This window comes from Onthophagus taurus, chromosome 6, assembly GCF_036711975.1.
Source record: "Onthophagus taurus isolate NC chromosome 6, IU_Otau_3.0, whole genome shotgun sequence".
NCBI lineage: Eukaryota > Metazoa > Arthropoda > Insecta > Coleoptera > Scarabaeidae > Onthophagus > Onthophagus taurus.
Window position 1 is genome coordinate 29,528,758 of NC_091971.1, and position 20,821 is coordinate 29,549,578.

General features: G+C 35.1%; 1 protein-coding gene across 1 annotated transcript in view; it reads right to left on the reverse strand.

Annotated features, from left to right (window-relative positions):
- The window catches only part of LOC111419564 (N-deacetylase and N-sulfotransferase sfl), a 55,267-nt gene extending 50,630 nt beyond the window's left edge, over positions 1 to 4,637 (reverse strand). Inside the window, exon 1 of the mRNA XM_023052390.2 lies at positions 3,976 to 4,637. Coding sequence (XP_022908158.1) covers positions 3,976 to 4,160 — 185 coding nt within the window. The 5' untranslated portion in view covers positions 4,161 to 4,637. The remainder of the gene's footprint in view (positions 1 to 3,975) is intronic.
- Positions 4,638 to 20,821: the final 16,184 nt, after the last annotated feature.

Consider the following 20,821-nt stretch of genomic DNA (forward strand, 5'->3'; position numbering starts at 1 on the left):
CAAGCGAGCGCCATGTTCGCTGAACCGATAATCGCTCCGTCCTTATCAACACAGATTGAGATAATCAATGATTTTACCCACAAAAAGTGTATGAATTGGTGGGATAGTGTTAAGGGCTACCATCTGTCTAAGGAAGTATTACATTATCCTTCAGCAGAGGCAGCCTCGTCTTTCGTAAGGCTTGGTAGAAACGCTGTACGAACTATAACGGGACTTGTCACGGGTCACTGTAAGGTAAACAAGCATCTTTATAACCTTAAGCTTGCTGTTAGTCCTCTCTGTCGCCTCTGTAAAGAGAGCGAAGAGACGGTGTGAATGCCCCACTCTGCAAGACCTCAAAATGAGAGACTTCGGAGAGGAATGGCCGACCACAGATGGCATCAGGAACACACCTCTGAGCTGTATCCTAGCCTTCAGAAATTCCTTAGGCTGGTTGATGTAGCCGGACAGAGTGCAGGAGGATGTACAAGGGGCCCGTTGGGGCCTAGGTGCTGTATGTGTAGCATACCCTCCGCTTTCCTACATACATACAGACAAGGTGGTCATACAAATCACCTATGGCCACAGGGCGCCTACGTTAGGCGGTTTTTTGACCTGCGCAAGAAAAACGTTCAAATTCAATAACAAATCGCGAACAACACATATGCAAAAAATCGCTATGATATGCCATATAATATGTTAAATATAATGCATATTAATATACAGGGGCTTTCAAATGAAGTTGAAGCTTTAGAAGTTATCGCACACACAAATAAAATTGACATTCTCTGCATTAACGAACACTGGTTAAATGCATCAAATGCAAAAATGTTTGACATAGATTCCTACACACAAGCCTGCTGCTTTATAAGAACACAGCATAAAGCTGGCGGAGTCTGTATATATGTTCGTAATGACTACAAGTATATCGAAATTGAAAACTTCAATTGAAATGGAATGTGAGATAGCTGGAATCTATTTAACGCAGTTGGATATAATCATCATGACTACGTACAGATCTCCAAATGCTAATTTAAATATATTTCTTGAAAAAGTAGAAATGGTAACATTGGGTCTAATGCAAAAATTTAAACCGGAAACCAAAATCGGCATAACAGGAGATTTCAACATAGACACTTTAATATTCAATGGGGCTACACGGGAACTCATTAATACTATGGCTTGCTTGGGTTTAAAGTCAACTACCTCTGAATACACAAGAGAGTCTGTAACGACTCGAACAACGACTAGAACCTCAATTGACGACATATTCACGAATGTCGATCTATACACCATTAACATTCTTAAATCTGGAATCTCTGACCATCATGGAATCGTTTTAAACTTACCAACTATTCCAGTAGTCAACACCAAAACCAGAATGCGACGTTTAACACAATACGGACAATTGCAGTTCACAACTTTATTGGAAAATGAAACTTGGAACACTGTTTTTAATACAGTAGGGGCTGAAAACAAACACGATGTTTTTCTAAATTTATATTTACACTTCGTAAATATCGCTTTCCCAATTCAACAAAGACCACGTAAAAGAAAACAATATGTAATGGATGCTCAAACTCTGCAGGTGAAAGAAACATTAAATCTCATACAAGAAACTTATAACGCCCGTGGCGGTGAAGATTTAAAAGAAATTCTAAAGAGTTACAAAGATTTTTATATTTATTTTGCGAAAGAGCGTAAGAGGGATCAATATATTAAAAGTATCCAAGAGTCAGGTAATCGTCAAGCTGGGATGTGGAGAGGTATCAACGGCGAAATTCAAAGGAATAAGAGGACAACGGATAATCAACCATCGAAGGATGAGCTAAACACATTTTTCGCAAGCATCGGCAACAATGCATGTAACGTTGGAGCTTCAGCTGCTGCTAAAATAAAATCTCAGAGTCATTCCATGTTCCTCACACCCGTAACTCCAAATGAAATTAAAGAAACCATGTCACATTTGAAATGCAAAAGTTCAATGGACATACACTTTCTAAACACTAAAATTCTGAAGTACAGTGCCGACCAAATATCTGCTCCTTTAGCTAATGTAATAAATTCGTGCTATGAAGAAGGTGTTGTACCAAGAGTAATGAAGATTGCAAGGGTAACACCAATCTATAAAAAAGGAGAACAGTCAAGTTGCTCTAATTATAGACCGATCTCCATATTACCAATATTTTCAAAAGTGTTGAGAAGACACTACTAGACAGATTAACATCTTATCTCAGCAGCAAACAGTTTGATTTCAGAAAAGGTGTAAGCACAATTGATGCTGTGGAGGCTCTCCTTAATAATGTTTGGGAAGCTATGGAAAATGGAGATGAAACAACAGCGATCCTATGTGATCTAACAAAAGCTTTTGATTCCTTTCAACATACTCTTCTCATTGCCAAGCTGGAAAAATATGGTATACGTGCAAGACCACTGAAACTGATTACTTCATACCTAACAGATAGGAGTCAGGCGGTCAGCCTCAACGGTGAAATGAGTTCCTGTTTACCTGTGGTAAACGGAGTACCGCAGGGATCGCTGCTGGGGCCACTTCTCTTCTGTTTATATATCAACGATCTACCTGAAAATATTTCATCTGAAGCCATACTCTATGCAGATGATACAACTTTGATAGAGAGTGGCTCAGCTTGTGCTCTGAAGGAGGCTGCTGAATGGTTCAGTAATAACCTTAAATGACCTTAAATGATGACAAAACCGAAGTAATCACTTTGACTACTAATCATAACACTAAGCAAAAGACACCGTCGGACTATTAGGTATCAACTTGGACAGTAGACTCACTTGGAAAGATCATAGCAACATATTGGTGAAACAACTGTCATCTGCCATTTACGCTATTTTAAGAATTCGCCAAATAATAAACGCCTCTGCTGCTAGAACCGCTTACTTTGCTTTTTTCCACAGCAAGATGAGCTACGGACTACGCCTTTGGGGAGCGTCTGGTCATACAATGCCTGTTTTCATACTGCAGAAAAAGGCGCTAAGAATAATTGAACAGGCGCATCAAAGAACTCACTGTAAGCCCCTATTTAAAAAATATAATGTACTTATACTTCCATCCGTGTACATCTACCAACAACTTTGCAAGGCTAAAATAGAATTACCTTCATTAACATGCAGAAAAGAGGACACTCAGATAAATTTAAGAAATGGTACACAAGTCGCCATACCGTACTGCCGCATGAAAACAACTATGACAAGATACGGTCACCGTCATTTGTTAAATGCTCTTCCCAAGCAATGGTTACAAAAGCCTACAACTATTTTTAAAAAGGACTTAAAGAAAGTACTTATTGAAGGCGCTTTCTACAGTGAAAATGAGTTTTTAAATTATATGAGAGGTTAAGGTTTTCGATTCTGCAATTATTTTTCTATTTTTTCTTCCTCCCTACATAAACTGTTTTAAACTCAAACTTATTATATTTTTTTTTTTCGGACGTTTTGCAATACAGAATTTTATGTATTTTTTTTTTTGTATTTTAGCGAAATAAAGATCATTATTATTATTATTATTATCTGCGTTTCTTTTTGCATTTAATTCTTATCAAAAGCTTCTAAAGCTATACAATACAAATTTAGTTTATTTAATTTTGTCAATAAATGGCACCCCAGATAATTTAATATCTCTCAAATAAAAGTTTTTTCAGTTTTAAGCTTTTATTCTAACAAGATTCCTTCCAATAATTTCTGATGAAAATATACAGATTCTTTAACAGAACAAAATTTTGAGTATTCACCAAAATTTAAAGTACTAAAATTAAAGTAACTGCATCATATAGGCAATTTCATTATGCATGTTGTTTTACAATAAAATAGATTGAATTAAATTTGGTTTCTTACAGAATATAATAAATATAACTGTATGAACAAAAGGTGTACTATGGAGAAATGTTTAACACCTACGAAACAATAAGAGTTAGGTTGTTAATCATAAAAGCATGAAACAAAAATTTGAAATGTTCTTAAAAAACTTACCCAGAAAATGATGCTTTTGATATATATTGAAAATAGTACAAAATTGATAATATACAAATGAGTAACACTAGAATGATTCCTTTTTTATAAATACTACAAGCTGCTCGTCTTCTTATTAACTTCCGACCATCAAATCGTCTTAAATGTTTATGTGGTTTCAATAATAACACATTGTCAACATCCATATCTTATTTCTTTTAAATGTACAATGACTACTTAATAATATCAAAATAAAATTGTCTTGATTTTATTGGAATTGATAAACTTTTTAATAAAAGTTTAAAAATTAGTTTGTTTATATGGCACTTAAAATAATTATCTTATCCTTTCCCTTTGTCCGTTTTTTACGTTTTTCTTACGGAATGATAATCAATAGAGGATTTATTACATAGTTTCTCCATTTGATATGTTTAAAATGCTTGTATTCACGATTTCTTAAAGTTAACCTCGAAGTGATCATTGTTTTTCGATCGCTCATCCCAAAAACGAAACCAATACATTACAGAAACCGTTAGTTTTTTATTCTCACACTGTTTTCTATTTCTCCACTTTCACTATCTAATTCTCCTTTTTTTAAACTATATGTGTTAAAAGTTTTTAATTTTTAACCTTAACAACATAAAATACAAAACACTACTGTCACTTTTTGACAGTACTCTTCTTTATGATATGAAATTAGCAACGTTTAATCTTCGGTACAAAGTCGAGAATTCGAAACTTAAGGTGAATACGCAATTGAAACGGGTTTTGAATTCTTAATTAAGAGGAAAGGAAGAATAAAACGTAAAGTATTATCTGGTGAATGTATTTGAATTGATTAATAAGTAATAAGTTGTTTTACGTTCTCATTTGAGATGGTTGTTACGTTGGTGGTGTATAAAACGAAATTTTAGGTTGGTAACTCAATTCTGTATTTATTTACATTGATAATGTAAGTTTAATGTTAGTTATACCTGTAACTAAGGCCCGGTATATTCATCTTCAAATAAAAAGTCTGTTAGCGTTACCTGACAGAATAAAACCGCCCCAGGGATCTTTGATAGGAGAACTTGGGACTGATTGTATGTCGAAATCCCCCGTAAGATGGCATTAGCGTCTATACTGAAATAATTTAATTAAACTGACAACTTTATTATTAATAGTGGGAATGATGAGAGACAGTAATAACAATTATTACCAGTATCATTCTTTTAATTTAAAAAGTATAGATTCCAATTCGTGTTATATTTTTAAATTTGCCGCTAACTTCACCTTTTACAATTATAAAGTTGAAGTTTGTTCAAGAATGACAGATCGACAGATGAAAACGTCATTTTAAAGTGATTTTTCGGTAAGAGTATAATAAAGTAATAATGGTATGATTAAATAATTAGATTATAATTGACATTATAGCTTTGTTTCAGCTAAAGTTATAAGTTGTTGGAAGGTCGTCAGATGCAATCTCACATGTCATATGATGCAGTCCTTGTTTATAGATATACATGTATAGCCACATAGTGGCTCCAAACACTTTTCAAACAGTTATTCTGTGGTTGGAGCTTTTATATATAAACCCCATCCAACCCGTATTCTAGTGGTTCGGTTCTTAGCTGAATAATTCCAAAATATCCGCAACAGATGGCGCCATATGCGTTCAATTTTTAGTACGAAGTTTTTGTTTAGAGAGTTGCATTTCTACGAAGCTATTTTCTATGAATAAAACTTACTTGCCAGAATAATTGTATAATCACCTCCTGATAAAGTTAAGCTGTCAATTCCAGAGTCGGATTATCACTCCGTGCAATATAAATTTCTAATTTCCCACTAGCGCCATCTTTTGTTAGTTAGCTACTTCCAATACAATATTTAAATGAATACAAATATTCGAGCAATAATAACAATAAAAGTCTCATATGTAGTACGACGAGTAGTTAACGTTATGCCGATTATTTTTATGGTGTTACAAATGTTAACGGCGCACATACGGGTATGTGAACGATCTACGCGGCCAAAATTATTTTATGTTCGATATTGATTCTAAACGATATTAGTAAATGAAACAAAGGTTTTAATATTAAATCGAGACGTATTTATTCAAAACAAAAAGAAAACATTAAAAAATCTATAATTTTTCAGACAAATGTGCATCTTCGCTTTCTGAAGAATGACCAAGTTCATTCGGATTCGCAGGCATAAGTAGAGCAATTGTTTCTGGCAAGAAAGAATTAAGTTTTCTACTTTTTACCCTTGTCATGCTACTTAACAGAGGGTCCGAAGTCAAAAGAAGCCGGGTTAAAAATGTTTCTGTTGCTGTTGTCTCTAGAATATTTCGAGCGAAGTCTTGGCGGTATGACCTGAAATGCTTATTACGAGCTTCCGCGGACTCTTCGGAGAGCTGCCCAATGGGTAACAATGCATTTTTTATTATAACTGCACCTTGCATAAGGATTTTGTGCGTTGTTGGTGTCATAGGATGCCAAGGATATAGATCGACATACATATAAGCGAGCAGTATCTAGTGCATATTTATCGTATTTTACAGGATCGATTATATGTCCACTCGAAATCGTTTCTAGTATGACTTTTAATCTGTATATTAGTTCATGATTAATACCCGTTATATCAGAAGCTAACTGAGGATCTTTAAAAAATCTTCTGTTTTCCTCTTTTTGTATTTTTTTACAAGCAATTTATACGCCAAGTGGAGGATGCTTTCGAAAAGATGTAGAACCGAAAGTCCAAACTCAATAGCTTCAGGATTTACATCTTTTTTTAACATCTAATCGGTTGAAATCCTTAGAAGTTGCACCGCATATGTAGCACCGGCTTGTGGATTTCGGCCTGTGGCAGCATTGCAGACTTTACCGTCTACTATTGTCATGATGAATGATTGTTTCACTAATAATTTTTCCCCATTTAAATAAACCTCTGTTACCGTTAGTGAATCATAGAGTTTTTGACATAATTAATTTCTTCTTCCGTTATGACGGTACTCTTTTACGAAACGAAACCTAATTGGCCGGAAATATCATGGAGAAGAGGGTGTCGGGTTTTCCCATACAATCTTTTTTTCATCTTGGCCACAAACCAATCGTAGAGGGACGAAACAGCTCTGAAATATATTAAATAATTAAACTATGTTTAACGATGAGGCAATTTTATTAGTTTTTCAGTGCTACATATGTTTCGGAAATTTCTTTCCTTCTTCAGGCACGACTGAAAATACCATGATATTATCAGATTAATTTAACAAATTAACTAAAGAGTAAAAACAATTAAGGAGCAAAAACTAACATTTAGGGAATCAAAAGGATTAAAAGATATCAAAAGAAATTAAAAGAAATTCATTTCTACTTTTGTCAACATTTAGGCGTATTCCTTTAGGAGCTTAGTTTAATTCCTGAACAAATTTGAAAAATTTTCGTAAATGAAAAATGTGATAAAAATTATTTATAGCTTGAAGAGCATGTCATATTTTAAATTATTTTGTTATTTCTTAATAAATAAAATTCTGAAAAACAAATGAAATGGAGTCAGAGCACGTGTCTTATAGGTAATGTAAAAGCTGACTTACTGGTTATAACGTAAAAATTTTTGAATCAAACTGTAAAAAGAGAAGATGAAAGACTGTACATGTGATTTAGTGAATGCAACTTACTGAATCTATAGAATTTTTATATTTGAAAACTGATAGATCTATTATGTAGTATCAACTTTGGGAGACTGAAGTAAGAGATTATTATTTTGTTAAACTGAAATGGCGTATGCGTTGAATGTGTAATTTGAAAATCAAATGTATTTAATGAATTATCTATATGGGTTAATATCTGTTATATCATTCATTAAAAGGTTATTATAATTATTGTCATGTATGTGAAATTCTTCAATTAAGTCCATTTCCCTTATATTCTTGATAAGTTTAACATTTTCAAACTTTATGTTGTGTTTAAGACTATCAATATGTTTAAAAACTGCAGAATTATGTTTTGTTAAGTGTTCTCTAAATCTAATGTGTATATTTCTACCAGTTTGGCCTATATAGACCATATTACATTCTGGGCATGTTATTTTATAAACCCCACTCAGTTCACTTTCTTTATATCTGTGTTTATTATTGAATATATGTTTATATATTTTATTTTCGGAAACAAAGACAGGGGTTATTAAAAATTTATCTAGATTTTTTGCAAGTATTTTAGTCAAGGAAGGTTGATAAGGTAGGCTGATGTAAAGTTGTTAAGCTTGGCATGTGGGTAAATTATATTGTTAATGTATGAGTTATGGACTTTAAAATAGATGTTTTGTATTTCAGTTAAAGAAAAATGGTTATTGAGACCTATTTTTACAATTTTCTTGATTTCTGAGATAACATTTTCTGAATTGAGGGGACTGTTATAAAGTCTGTTGAAGAAATACCTAAAGCTTGCATATTTATGCTGATTGCATGTAAATGAGTGTTTTGGAATGATATTGTCGGTACTTGTAGGTTTTCTATAGATGTTAAAATTCAAAAGTTGATTAAAGCTATCTTTAGTAATTTGTAGGTCTAAAAAATTTAAAGTAAGATTTTCTTCTTTTTCTATGGTAAAAGTTAAATTATTTATGTTATTGAAGATATTAAAAAGTGCATGTAATTTCGCTAGATTCCCATTAAAAACAATAAATATGTCATCCACATATCTTGAATAAAAGGCAATGTCATTAGTAAAAAGTTTATATTTATCAGAAAACAATTCAAAAGAGTTGACATAAATGTCAGAAAGTATTCCTGAAATGGGAGAACCCATTGGAAGTCCATCACTCATGGTGTAATATTATTTATCATTGAAGGAGAAGAAATTTTGTTTACATACTAAACCAAGCAATTCCAAGAAGCAATCAATTTCCAAAATATTCAAACCAGTGAGATTTTGAGTATCAATGAGATGTTTTCTTATTATAAGAAGGGTTTGGTGTATTGGAATATTAGCGTAGAGGTTTTTTATGTCAAACGAAAGAAGTGTGCTATTTTTATTTAGTTGGAAGTTCTTTAGTTTATGGATGAGACTGGAAGAGTTACTAACAGTATATTTGAAGGTGTGTTGAAAATATGTATATAGAAAATTTTGTATTAGCTTGGAAATTTTGCTAGTTGGAGTATTCACATTACTGATAATAGGTCTTATGGTTTTATCTTGCTTATGCAGCTTTATAAGGCTTTTCAATGTAGGGATAAGGGGATTCATTTGAATGGAGTTAAAAGAATTTAAATTGAAGTTAGTTAATAAGGTTGAGTTATCTTTAATAAATTTTTTGAAAGTGTTATTGAATTTATTGGTTGGGTTATTCTTAATTTCTTTTATATTGTTTTCGAGGAAAAGATTTCAGTTTTTGATATATAGCTGTCTTTATCTATAATGACAGTTCCCGCTCCTTTGTCATCGAGAGTAATTATCAAGTTGTTATCCCTAATTTTATTTTTTAATATTTGTGAGGATGTTTTTATATTTAAAGTGTGGAACTGAGTGGTTCACATTAGAATATTTGTTTACATTCTGAATTGTGGATTTATTTTCAATAAAAATTTGTTTGAGGTTAGGATTTCTAAGCAACTGGGATTCAACTTTTATGGCTAACTCATGAGGTTTAGTGAGGGAGGGAAGGGAAATTTGTGTCCTAATTCCAACACGCTTATATCTTCCTTATCCAACAGAGTATCGCTCAAATTAGTGAAACGTGGTGCAAAAGAGATATTGTAACAAGTCAGAAAAGATATCTATATTTAATTCGGGGAAGTACAGAAATATTTTGGGAGTGGGGACAACGGATGAGGGACTCGCGAAAAGAGCAGACAGACGGGAGGAGTTAGAGAGAAGAAGAAGTTGGAGTGTGGTCGAGAGTTAGAGTAGAGGCATGGGTAAAGTGTGGGAATGAAAAGTGGAAAAAGACTAAAAGAAATTAAAAGAGAAAAATAAGAGAAGAAAAAGGTGTCAATCAACCCAAAAACCATTATGTGAGTACGAGATAGAAATATTTACTGTTTTTTTTTGTTTATTTGATTTGTGTTTAAAAGAAATTAAATTAAAGTATCTCATTAATTAATTCAAAGTTTTTATTGATCTTTTGTATTTTGTTTTTTTGACATCCGCCGCTTGATCCTTTCCCCATTGTCTTTTGACACACTTGACCACGTTACGAGGCTCCTATAAAGAGTGGACCCGAGGAGAATACCCTTCTCCGAGAATATACTCGGGGGCCTCTTACCACCTCACGCTCGGGGGTGGTAACAATATTGTCTAAGTCTTCCAAAGGAATAGTTAAAGTTGGGCTATCAGAATCTAATCTTTTAACAGTAAAATGAGGTGTAGGTGTTTTATTTGGAAGGTTAACCATTTTCTTTTTCTTGTTAAGGTTATTAAGTTTTTGATTATGATCGTTATGTTTGTCTTTAATTAAACGATCAAGCTTACGTTTTTTTCTTTTCTTACTCTCCTGAGATTTCCATGAAATTTCCTCGGTAATTTTGTAAGTTTCGATGGAGAAATTTGAGTATGATGTCATGTTGTGTGATCTTCCTATATTGTAGTTTGAGGTTTCTTCTAATAAGTTTTGTCTCCAATTCAGTTTTCATATGATTAAATTGTTTCGGAATTTTTATTTTGAATGAGTTGGGAACAACATTGTTTTGAACAGCTCTATGAAGAAAGGTAATGGTGTCAGTGGTATTTTCTTTTTTAAATATAATGAAATATATTAGCATCTGAGTCAGCATCATTTTCAAATTTTTGTTTGTACTTAGATTGCTGAGATCCGTCACAACCCCATTTACATATTATCGTTAGGCTATCTTGTTCTTAAAACGAAGTCAATTCCGTCTACTGTGGGAAATGCTGATGATATTAATAATTTTTTTCTTTCCTCTCAAAATCAACATGATTGTGATCCCAACTTATTGCACTTCTACAATACTAATAGATTATCTTCTGTTTCTACAGAATTTTCCTTTTCTTTAGTTTCTGAGGAAGAGGTTTTGGAAGCGCTTAATCGAATTAAAACAAATGCTGTTGGTAGTGATGGAGTTACGAAGCAGATGCTTTTATTAAGTTCTCCGGTGACACTGCCGTACATGTGCCACATTATCAACTTTTGCATCGAGGGGTCGGTCTATCCGAGGCAGTGGAGGGGTGCTCTTGTTAAACCTGTACCTAAAACTGGAACGGTTGCTTGTTTGCAGGATCTTAGGCCTATAAGTATTTTGCCGGTCTTTTCTAAAGTATTTGAAAGATTATTGTCCACTAGGTTGTGGTCACATTTAAATGCGCATTGTATACTACCTAGCTTGCAGTCGGGTTTCCGTTCTGGGTATAGCTGCACTACGACTCTTTTGGATATCACGGATGATGTTCTACGTGGTATCGATGACGGGTTGGCCACGGCTCTGGTCTTGCTTGACTTTTCCAAAGCTTTTGATACTTTGCATCATTCGCTGCTGGTTGAAGTGCTTGGGCATATTGGACTGCCGGGGTCTGCTCTCAATCTTATTCAGAATTATCTTTGTTACCGTTCACAGCGAGTAGCTTGTAATGGTGAGTTATCTGCACAAGTTGAGGTCGTGTCGGGTGTGCCGCAGGGTTCTATTCTTGGCCCAATTCTGTTTTCAATTTATACTTCCCAACTGTGTTTGGCTGTAAAGCACTGTACTGCGCACATGTATGCTGATGATATTCAATTATACTACACTTTTTCAACATCAAATCTAGCTGTGGCTGAAAGTAATATTAATGCTGACTTGAAGGCCTTGGTCAATACTGCTAATGAGCACAGCTTAAGGATAAATCCATCTAAGTCATCGGTGATGGTCTTTGGGAGCCGGGGTGTTTTGGACGAAGTCAGGGATGGGTTGAGCTTGAAAATTGACTCTGATGTTTTGCAGGTTGCTGAAAGTGCAAGGAATTTGGGTATCATTATTGACAGTAAACTTAGATTTGACTCGTACATTGGTAGTCTACTGCGTCGTGCATATGCAGCGTTAAAATTGCTCTATAATAGTAGGCATTTATTGGAACAGCAACTGCGGATACGCTTGTGTGACGCCCTGGTTCTCTCGATCTTTAATTACGGTGATGTATTATATGGCCCTTGTATTGATAATATTCACAAGGTAAGAATTCAAAGAGTTCAGAATGCGTGCTTACGTTTTATTTATGGCATTAGGAAATATGCGAGTATCTCATACACCTTAAAATGGGTGGGCTGGTTGAATATGTCACGTCGTAGGGCCCTTCACTCTGCTTGCCTCTACCATAAGGTTTTGACTACCAAATGTCCACCATATTTATACAACAAAATTCAATTTCGAACAGACGTTCATAATATTAATATTAGGCACAGACATACGTTAACAATACCCCAGCATCGACTGGAAATTTTTAAAAGATCTTTCACGTATTGTGTGCCTAATTTGTTGAATAACTGTCCACTTTCGGTCTTGCAGGAATCTGAGCGGGTTTTCAGGGTGATATATAGGTCTGAGTTATTGAATGAGCAGAATTGTGATGACATATGAATCAATTTTTTTTTTTTTTTTGTTTTTTCTCTTTTTTCTTTCTTTTATTGTTTTTTCGTGTTTCTTCTCCTTTCCTTGTCTTAGCTCTTCTTATTTACTAGAAAGCTAGTCTTACTATTATGTATAATTGGTATTAATTTTAAGTTTTTGGTAACAACTAGTCTTTCTATTTCCGTTTGCCGTCATGAAGTTTAAGTTTATTTATACAAAATGTAGAAAAAGGACCAATGAAAAACAGCTGACCCACTGGGAATGCTGACGTGGTCATTTTTAACTCATGGCATTTCATTTTGGTTTTATTTTAGTTTTTAAGTATTTTGTTATTGGGGTTTATAATGGTGCTATGGGTTAATAAACATTATTATTATTATTATTGTTCTTTCTCATTTAATGTCATCAGGACTTCTTCTAGGGAGATTGACAGGCTCCTTACGGTTAGATCAACTAAAGATTGTAAGTCGCTTTCAGCGCAGGCACTTGTTACTTTGCATGCCTCGGTCTGGCGGTGGGTAACATTCTTGTTTTGTCTTTTGTAAAAGGCTGTAACAAGGGAAGAACTTTTTGTTGGTATTTCTAATTATTTCGTACTGTCGACGACTTAAATCAGCTTCTACAAACATTGCCAATGCTTGCAATGGTGTAAGAGGGCCAGTTTGTTCTTTTCTTGTTTCAGAAAATGCCCTCTTATATTTTGTTGCACGTTTCGGACTAGTATTGGTGATTTCTTTTAATATATCGGAAGCATTTCGTTTTCCACTTTTCGGCAACTGAATCTGAGCAGCATGAACGATCTTCTTTTGTTCTTTCACTTGAATGTCCAAATAACTTACTTGGGCGGCCTGGCCGATTTTGTACAACAGCGGGAATCTCAATAATTCCTTCAAGCCATGAATCATTGTATTTGCAAAACACCTTTCTTCTTCTGAGCCTTTGACCACCTTTGTCTTAATTGGCTTTTAAAGTGAGAAAAGGTGCATTTAAAGGTCTTAATTTGTTCTTCTGAGTACGCTCCGCATGACAGAAGTTCCTCATTCAAGAAAGTCAGTTTTTCTTCAAAATTAGGCAAATTAAAGCTCTGCATGCGGTCGAACAAGTATTTACGGGTCACAGTTCTTGTTCCCGAGGTTCTTTGTGAACCTAAAACAAAAAAGACTGCTTAAAAATTCACTTAACATAAATAAAGACTTTCATATGTTTTCTTCAAAAAAATAATTAGGTACTTTTCCGCGACAAAATTTTGGATTAGTCAGTACTCAAAGCTTTAAACTTTCGATTATATCAAGAATTATGACAGGATCTAACTTGGTAGTATAACATATTCCTTTTTAAACACAAATTATAGCTAAAAAATATTTCATATTACGCGTGAATTTCAATATACTAAAACGAAACTTTCCAATTACAAAAATTATATTTAAATTAGTAGATACTTACCTGCTTTATCAGAATCCATAATTTTTTTCTTCCAAAATAAACGCTAAATAACAAATATTCACTACTTGTACTAGCGTGAAATCTATTCCTATGATATACAGTGTCCCGTTAAGCGTACGGAGCGGCTGTATCTCTAGAACGGTAAGGCCTAGAGGTTTGGGAAGAAAATCCTTATAAGCAAAGTGACCAAGAGAAATCGCTGGAAATTATTTTGAAGTTCGTAATTCGACCGCTAGGGGGCGTAACTGCCATTGAGAAACATAAAGTTCCCGCTATCTCAGTAACTTAGACGATGAGCTATAATTTTGACATTGCGGTTACGTCCATAGGTATATAATATTTACTGCTAAAATTAGTTAACTGCACTTATCGGTATTTTGCTATTTCAATCCAATCTATTGCGACAGCAAAAATCTTACAAGTGCACTTAGCTGATTTTAGCAGTACAGCAGTGTGGCAATTTTGTAGAAAATTTCTACAAAATTATGATTATATTATATAGATTTAATCTAACTTACCATGGACTTAAAATTTTTGTTTGTCCTAACCTCAAAAACAAGACATCAGTTTCGTAAGTTTAACTTTAGTTTTAGCCGTTAGTAGTGATTTTTCTGAAAGTTAAGCTTTCAATAATGTCAAGAGGTGCGCTGTTGGTGGCTCTTACAAGATAAAGCATGCAGGAATCAGGTAATCAATTTTTGTCACTAGTACTGAATATTGTAGGTTATAAATTTAATTTTAGTGGCAGACAATGAGGATCTTGCTAGCAATGCATCTTCAAAGTTGAATTGTGAGCAACAATTACTTGCCGATGAAGTTGCAGCTGAAATAGGGTCATCTCAGCAAGGAGCCCACTGGGGCCTAAGTGCGCGTAAAAATTACGCACCCCTCTACATACATACATAGGGTCATCTGTATTTAGCGGTATGGTGATATTGATACAGTAATTACATCAATTTTCATAAAAATTACTCTTTCTTTTAGAACATCCAGGGGGGTCTCATGAATGTTTAAATGCGAATGATTATGACTCCGATGATTCTATAAAGGATCCAGATTATTGCCCATATTCTGGAAGTGATGAAGGTAAATACAGACCATCGATTTATCGTTTTACTTACATGTAAACGTAATACAGAGTGACTCTAAAAACGTGTTTGTTAGTTTTTTGTTTCAAGATGACTCAATTTACTTTCTATACTCTGTAATTATGTACACATTGATAATAATAATAACTTTATTCAGGCTTCATCAAATACAAACTTAAAAAAAAAAATTATATAGGTATGTATAATCAAAGGTAAAGAAAAAGATAAGTACATGCTAAAGTAAAATAAAATACATTAAAGCCTGAATTTAGGCGGAGTTCAGGTAACACCTGTTCTACCACTCAAACCCAAATCAAAAACAATAATAAACTAAAAAAAGAAAATTCAATGACAACTGAGCACCGTCATAGGCTAATGTTGAACATGCACAATAGTTAGCCACACATACTATACTATAGAGTGTCCAAAAAATCATCATACAAGAATCTCATCCCCCGAGGCCACCAAGCACAAGCTCACAGTCACACACCCAAAACCCAGTCCCGCAAAGATTTCTTAAATCGGTTCAAGGGTAGACCCACTAAATGTTTAGGAAGATTATTATAAACATATGTAATTTGATATGAGAAGCATCTCTTAAAAAATTCCAAACGATGGGAAGGAGGAGTTAACCTACCCCTGAACCGGATATTGACATTGTGTACGTCCGTTCTAAAGTTAATTCTGTCGAATAGATAAGGGGGGCTCCGCTCCGTAATAATCTTATAATAAAAACATGCTTTGTGAACATACCGACGCGACTTCATATTCATCCATTTAAGTTTCTTAAAAGCAAAAGAGACATGATCATACTTTCTCAACCCAAAGATCAGCCGGACACAGGAATTCTGGAGCTTTTGAATCTTCTGCTGATGGCGGGAGTCAATAAATGAACCATATATGTTGTCACAATAATTAAAATGTGATAAGACGAGAGAGTCACACAAGAGTTTTTTAACAGAATTATCAAGGCAATGTCGATTACTGAAAATCAATCTCAGAGAGCCATATGCCCGCTTTAACAGCATATTAACATGTTCCCTAAAGTTTAGTGACTCATCAATAATCAGGCCAAGGTTCCTAACAGATCCACTCAGAGGAAGAGGCACATTTCCCAGCGAAATGTGATAGAATCTGTCGATAAAGATTTTTTTCAATTTAGTAGGACCAAATAGGATCATTTGAGTTTTCTTTTCATTAATTCTTAGACAGTATTCTCGAGCCCCACTGACAATACTAAACAGATCACGCTTGAACTCATTAAGTCCTTCTTCAAAATGGCTTTCAGGGAAGGACAGGTAGATCTGAGTGTCATCAGCATAATAATGAATTTTACAAATATCAACAAAACTACTAAAATTTATAGTATAAATCTTAAACAGGGTGGGCCCCAATACCGAGCCCTGCGGCACCCCAGACTCAATCTCCAAAGGTCCCGAGACGTTACCGTCAACACAAACAGATTGAATTCTACCTTTAAGGTAATTGGAGAAAAAATCCAGCGCAACAGGGTCGGCACCAATATGTTTAAGAATGGACAGTAATAAATTATGGTTAAGTGTATCGAATGCCTTCGAAAAGTCCAGCAATCCTAACAGGGTCAATTTATTGGAGTCAGTAGCTATGACAATGTCATCAACTATGTTATTCAGAGCAGACTCGCATCCATGTCCCTCCCTGAAGCCAGACTGGTTCACCGGAATTATGCGCTCGGAGTCCAGGAAGTCTATCAGCTGGCTGTTAACAATCTTTTCCAGGACCTTGGACAAGGAACACAATATACTTATGGGCCTCAAGGAAGAAAAATCAATGGGATTAGACACTTTAGGTACCGGAATGACAATCGACTTTTTCCACAGTGAAGGAAAAACACCCTCCAGTAGACAAGTATTAATTATGTTTACTATATGAGATAAAATTACAGGACAAGCCAGTTTAATAAAATGAATTCCAATACCATCCGCGCCGACAACATTCGACCTTACGCCCCGCAATACATTCATGATAGAACTTTCGGAAATGAGGCTAAATTTAAAGATATTAGGGCCAAACTTAGAGTTATTGTAAACGTTTATCAGATTATCAACTCTACAATCACCAGAGCACTGGGTCTTCAAAAAATGGTCGTTTAATTCAGAACAATTTTTTAAGTTATTTGGCAAGGAATGATCCTGAAATTTTAGTAAATTATTTCGACGAAGCACTTTCCACGGATTAGTAGAATTTTGGATTTCCTGAGTCATATAGGCACGCTTCTCATTTTTAATAGAATTATTCACAAGATTCCTCAAATCCTTATAATAATTCCAATCGGCCAGACTCTTTGTTCTTTTAAATTTAGAAAGGGCTTTATTTCTTAAGTCCCGCATAAGCCGAACACTATCAGTAAGCCACGGGCATGGGACGTGGTCACCAGAAACCTTTACCAGCGGGGCAAATCTATCAATAACCAAAGTTAACAAACAATTAAATAAATCTACTTTCTCATCAATATCACGTAAGTAAAATATATTGTCAAAAGGAAGAGACCGCAAGAAGGCCAAAAAAAGGGACAGGTCAAAATATTTCAGAGATCTAACATACCTGGAGGAGGCAGTTGACTCAAAGGATAAATTGAACTTGCAAGAAACGAGCTCATGATCACTCACATTGTGGACAGAAACAACATATGCCTCAACGATAAGTTCATGTAAGTTGCAGAAAATTGCATCAATTAGGCTACACTTAGTGGCAGTTATCCTAGTCGGCTGATCAATGGTTAATGACAGATCAAAGTTCCCAAGCATCGTCAGAAACTCATCGCAGTATGCGTCAGCCAAATCAAGCAAGTTAATATTGAAGTCACCACACAAGACACAGAGATCATAGCAGGGACGGATTAAGGAGAGCGTGGTTTCCAGCTCGTCAATATAAAACCTTTTCTTGTGCAATTCAGATCTATAACTGACACCTAAACAAATTTTTATTTTATTTATAGTGAAGGATATCCAGCATTGCTCAATTGAATTACTACTTTCCAGCAAAGTAGATTTCAATCCGTCCTGTACGTATATTGCAACCCCTCCCCCTCTACCAACACGATCCTGTCGATAGAGACGATAGCCAGGGATGCTAACCAGATCGCTAGAGATATCTGCTGAGAGCCAACATTGAAAAGTTATTTTCCAGGATAACGTGACGTACACAGTCAAAATGAGCCACGAGTGAACGGACATTCAGGTGAGCAACAGCCAAGCCGCAAAAAGCAGCCATGAGAGAGACACTCAAAAAAAATTAAATAATAAAAAATAAAGCAACAAAAAAAAAAAAATTAATAAATAAAAGAAAAATAATAATTCAAACAAGCCACTCTATAATAAGCATTCAGTAATAACGTACAAAAGTAATCCGCGAACAATGCCTCTGCGCACCGCGTAAGTAACGTAACGTAAGTAAAATTAGGTATAAACTGGATTAGTAAAAAAAAAGAATCAAAACTTATGAAAGATATAACGAAAACAAAGGGTAGCGCGAAGAACCATAGATTTAATTTAAGCAACTTAACAAGCATATAAGGAGAGCTTACTTGCAACAACAAGATAGAAGAATTAATTTGCGTGTAATTTACTCTGAGAGGCACTTAGCTGATCCAGATCGCCGAGGGACCTCACCTTAGTTTTGTTTCCTTTGTAATTTACAAAAATCGAGCCATCCAGAGTCCAGACAGCCTTAAAATCAAACCGGTTAACCGCCTCGCGATACAAACGGAAGCGCTCTCTAGTTAAATCCTCCGCTATAGATATTTTCTTTCCCTTGAGCTGTTTTCTATTATTCATAACCATCCGCCGATCCCTGTAACTCACAAACTTGACAAGGACAGTTTGTGTCCATGTTTAGTCTGCTGACCAACAGCGTGACATCGGTCGATAGCACTTTGATCGATTTTAAGGTTCATAGTTTCATTAAACAACTTAAGAACCGATTTTTCAACTTCACTTGGAGGGCTTTTATTCAAGCCATGAATACGCACACTGGATCGCCGCGAGTATTGTTCCAAGTCGTCACACCTCGCGACCAGTACGATGTTTTCCTGGCTCAGTTGCTCGATCCGGTCGTGAAGGAACCTGACTTTTTCCGAAAAAACACGTTCCACCTCCTTCGAAATCGTGTCGCGCAAAATTTTTAAGAAGTCTTTATCTTTAACAATGTCGATAATGCACGACTTAACAAAATCATCTTTGTCTGATACAGACAAGGCCGCTGAACGCGTTTTACCAGCCATAATATAACAAAACTCAACTAATGTACACCATTTAACGACTAATTTCAGCGGAGCGCAGCACAAGCACGTCTTACTCAGTTGACATTATCTCACTGATACTGTGTAGGGTAAAAATATTTTAAACACGAATTACTGTACTTGAATTTTAGAGAACGTTGTGACTGTATCACAGAAAACTGAAATACATTCTGAAAACGGGAAAGCAGCAAATGTTTATTCGGAAGTGGAGGGTAGCAGTACAGGAAAGCAAATTCTAGCTCGAACACAGTGGCGGCAAGCAAATCCATCTAAATGGAAGAAAAATGTGGTAAAAAACTAAAGACTGAGCAGAAAATACCCAAAGAAGTAAATTGTGATAGATGTAGATTTAAATGCACCAAAAATATATCTGAAGAATGTAGACTGACTATTTGTAAAAACTTTTGGGGGTCTGATTATAAAAGAAGAAAAGATTTCATATTAAACAACGTGGAAAGTGCACCGCCGCGCGCCGGAGCGGCGAAGATTAAGAAAAGAAGGAGGTACTGCTCGTAAAGACTCAAAGAGATATTTTCTCTGCGTAGTGTCTAATAAGTTTCGAATCTGCAAGAGTTTTTTTCAAAAGACTATCCATTTCAAGCAATATGGTGGAACAAGCATTTAAGCATAGAGGTAATGGTGTGATTTTTGTAGGAGCCGATGGTAGAGGTAAAAAGGAACCTATAAATAAAACAAAGCCTGAAGCCTTAGAAAAAATAAAGAATCATATCGAGAGTTTCCCTGTGATGGAATCCCATTACACAAGGAAAAGCAGCACTCGCCAGTACCTACCCTTAGTATTTCTAAAATGTTTTCTCTTTATACTGAAGCATGTTTGGAAGAAGGAATCAGCCCTGTGTCACTAATAACGTACAGAAGAGTCTTTTGTAACAATTATAATCTGTCATTTTATAAGCCAAAAAAAGACCAATGCACAATCTGTAACAAATACAGCAACGATAAGGATGCAGTCGAATATGTGGAACATGTACGCAGAAAGACAGAATGTTATGAAGCTAAAGGTAGAGATAAAGAGCGCAGCACTGGGGATAAATCTTTTATGTGCTGTACTTTCGACTTACAGTGTGTTTTGCAAATTCCTTGCAGCGAAGTAAGCCCTATGTACTATAGTAGGAAACTGTGCACATACAATTTAACTATTTATGAATTGCCGAGTCTAAATGACGCTTTTTGCTTTGCCTGGACAGAGCTTAATGGAAAAAGGGGAAGTTCAGAAATTGGAACTTGTTTGTACAACTATATTCAACAATTACCTGCCACTGTTACTGAACTTGCTCTTTATTCTGACACTTGCGGAGGGCAGAATCGAAACCAAAATGTGGCTAGTTTATTGTTATATTTAGTACAAACTACTTCTCTCAATGTAATCGAACATAAATTTTTAGAAACTGGACACAGTTATATGGAAGCAGATAGCATGCATAGTGCAATTGAGTCAAAAAAGAAACACATTCCGGTGTATACTCTACAAGATTGGTTAAACATTTTTAGATTAGCACG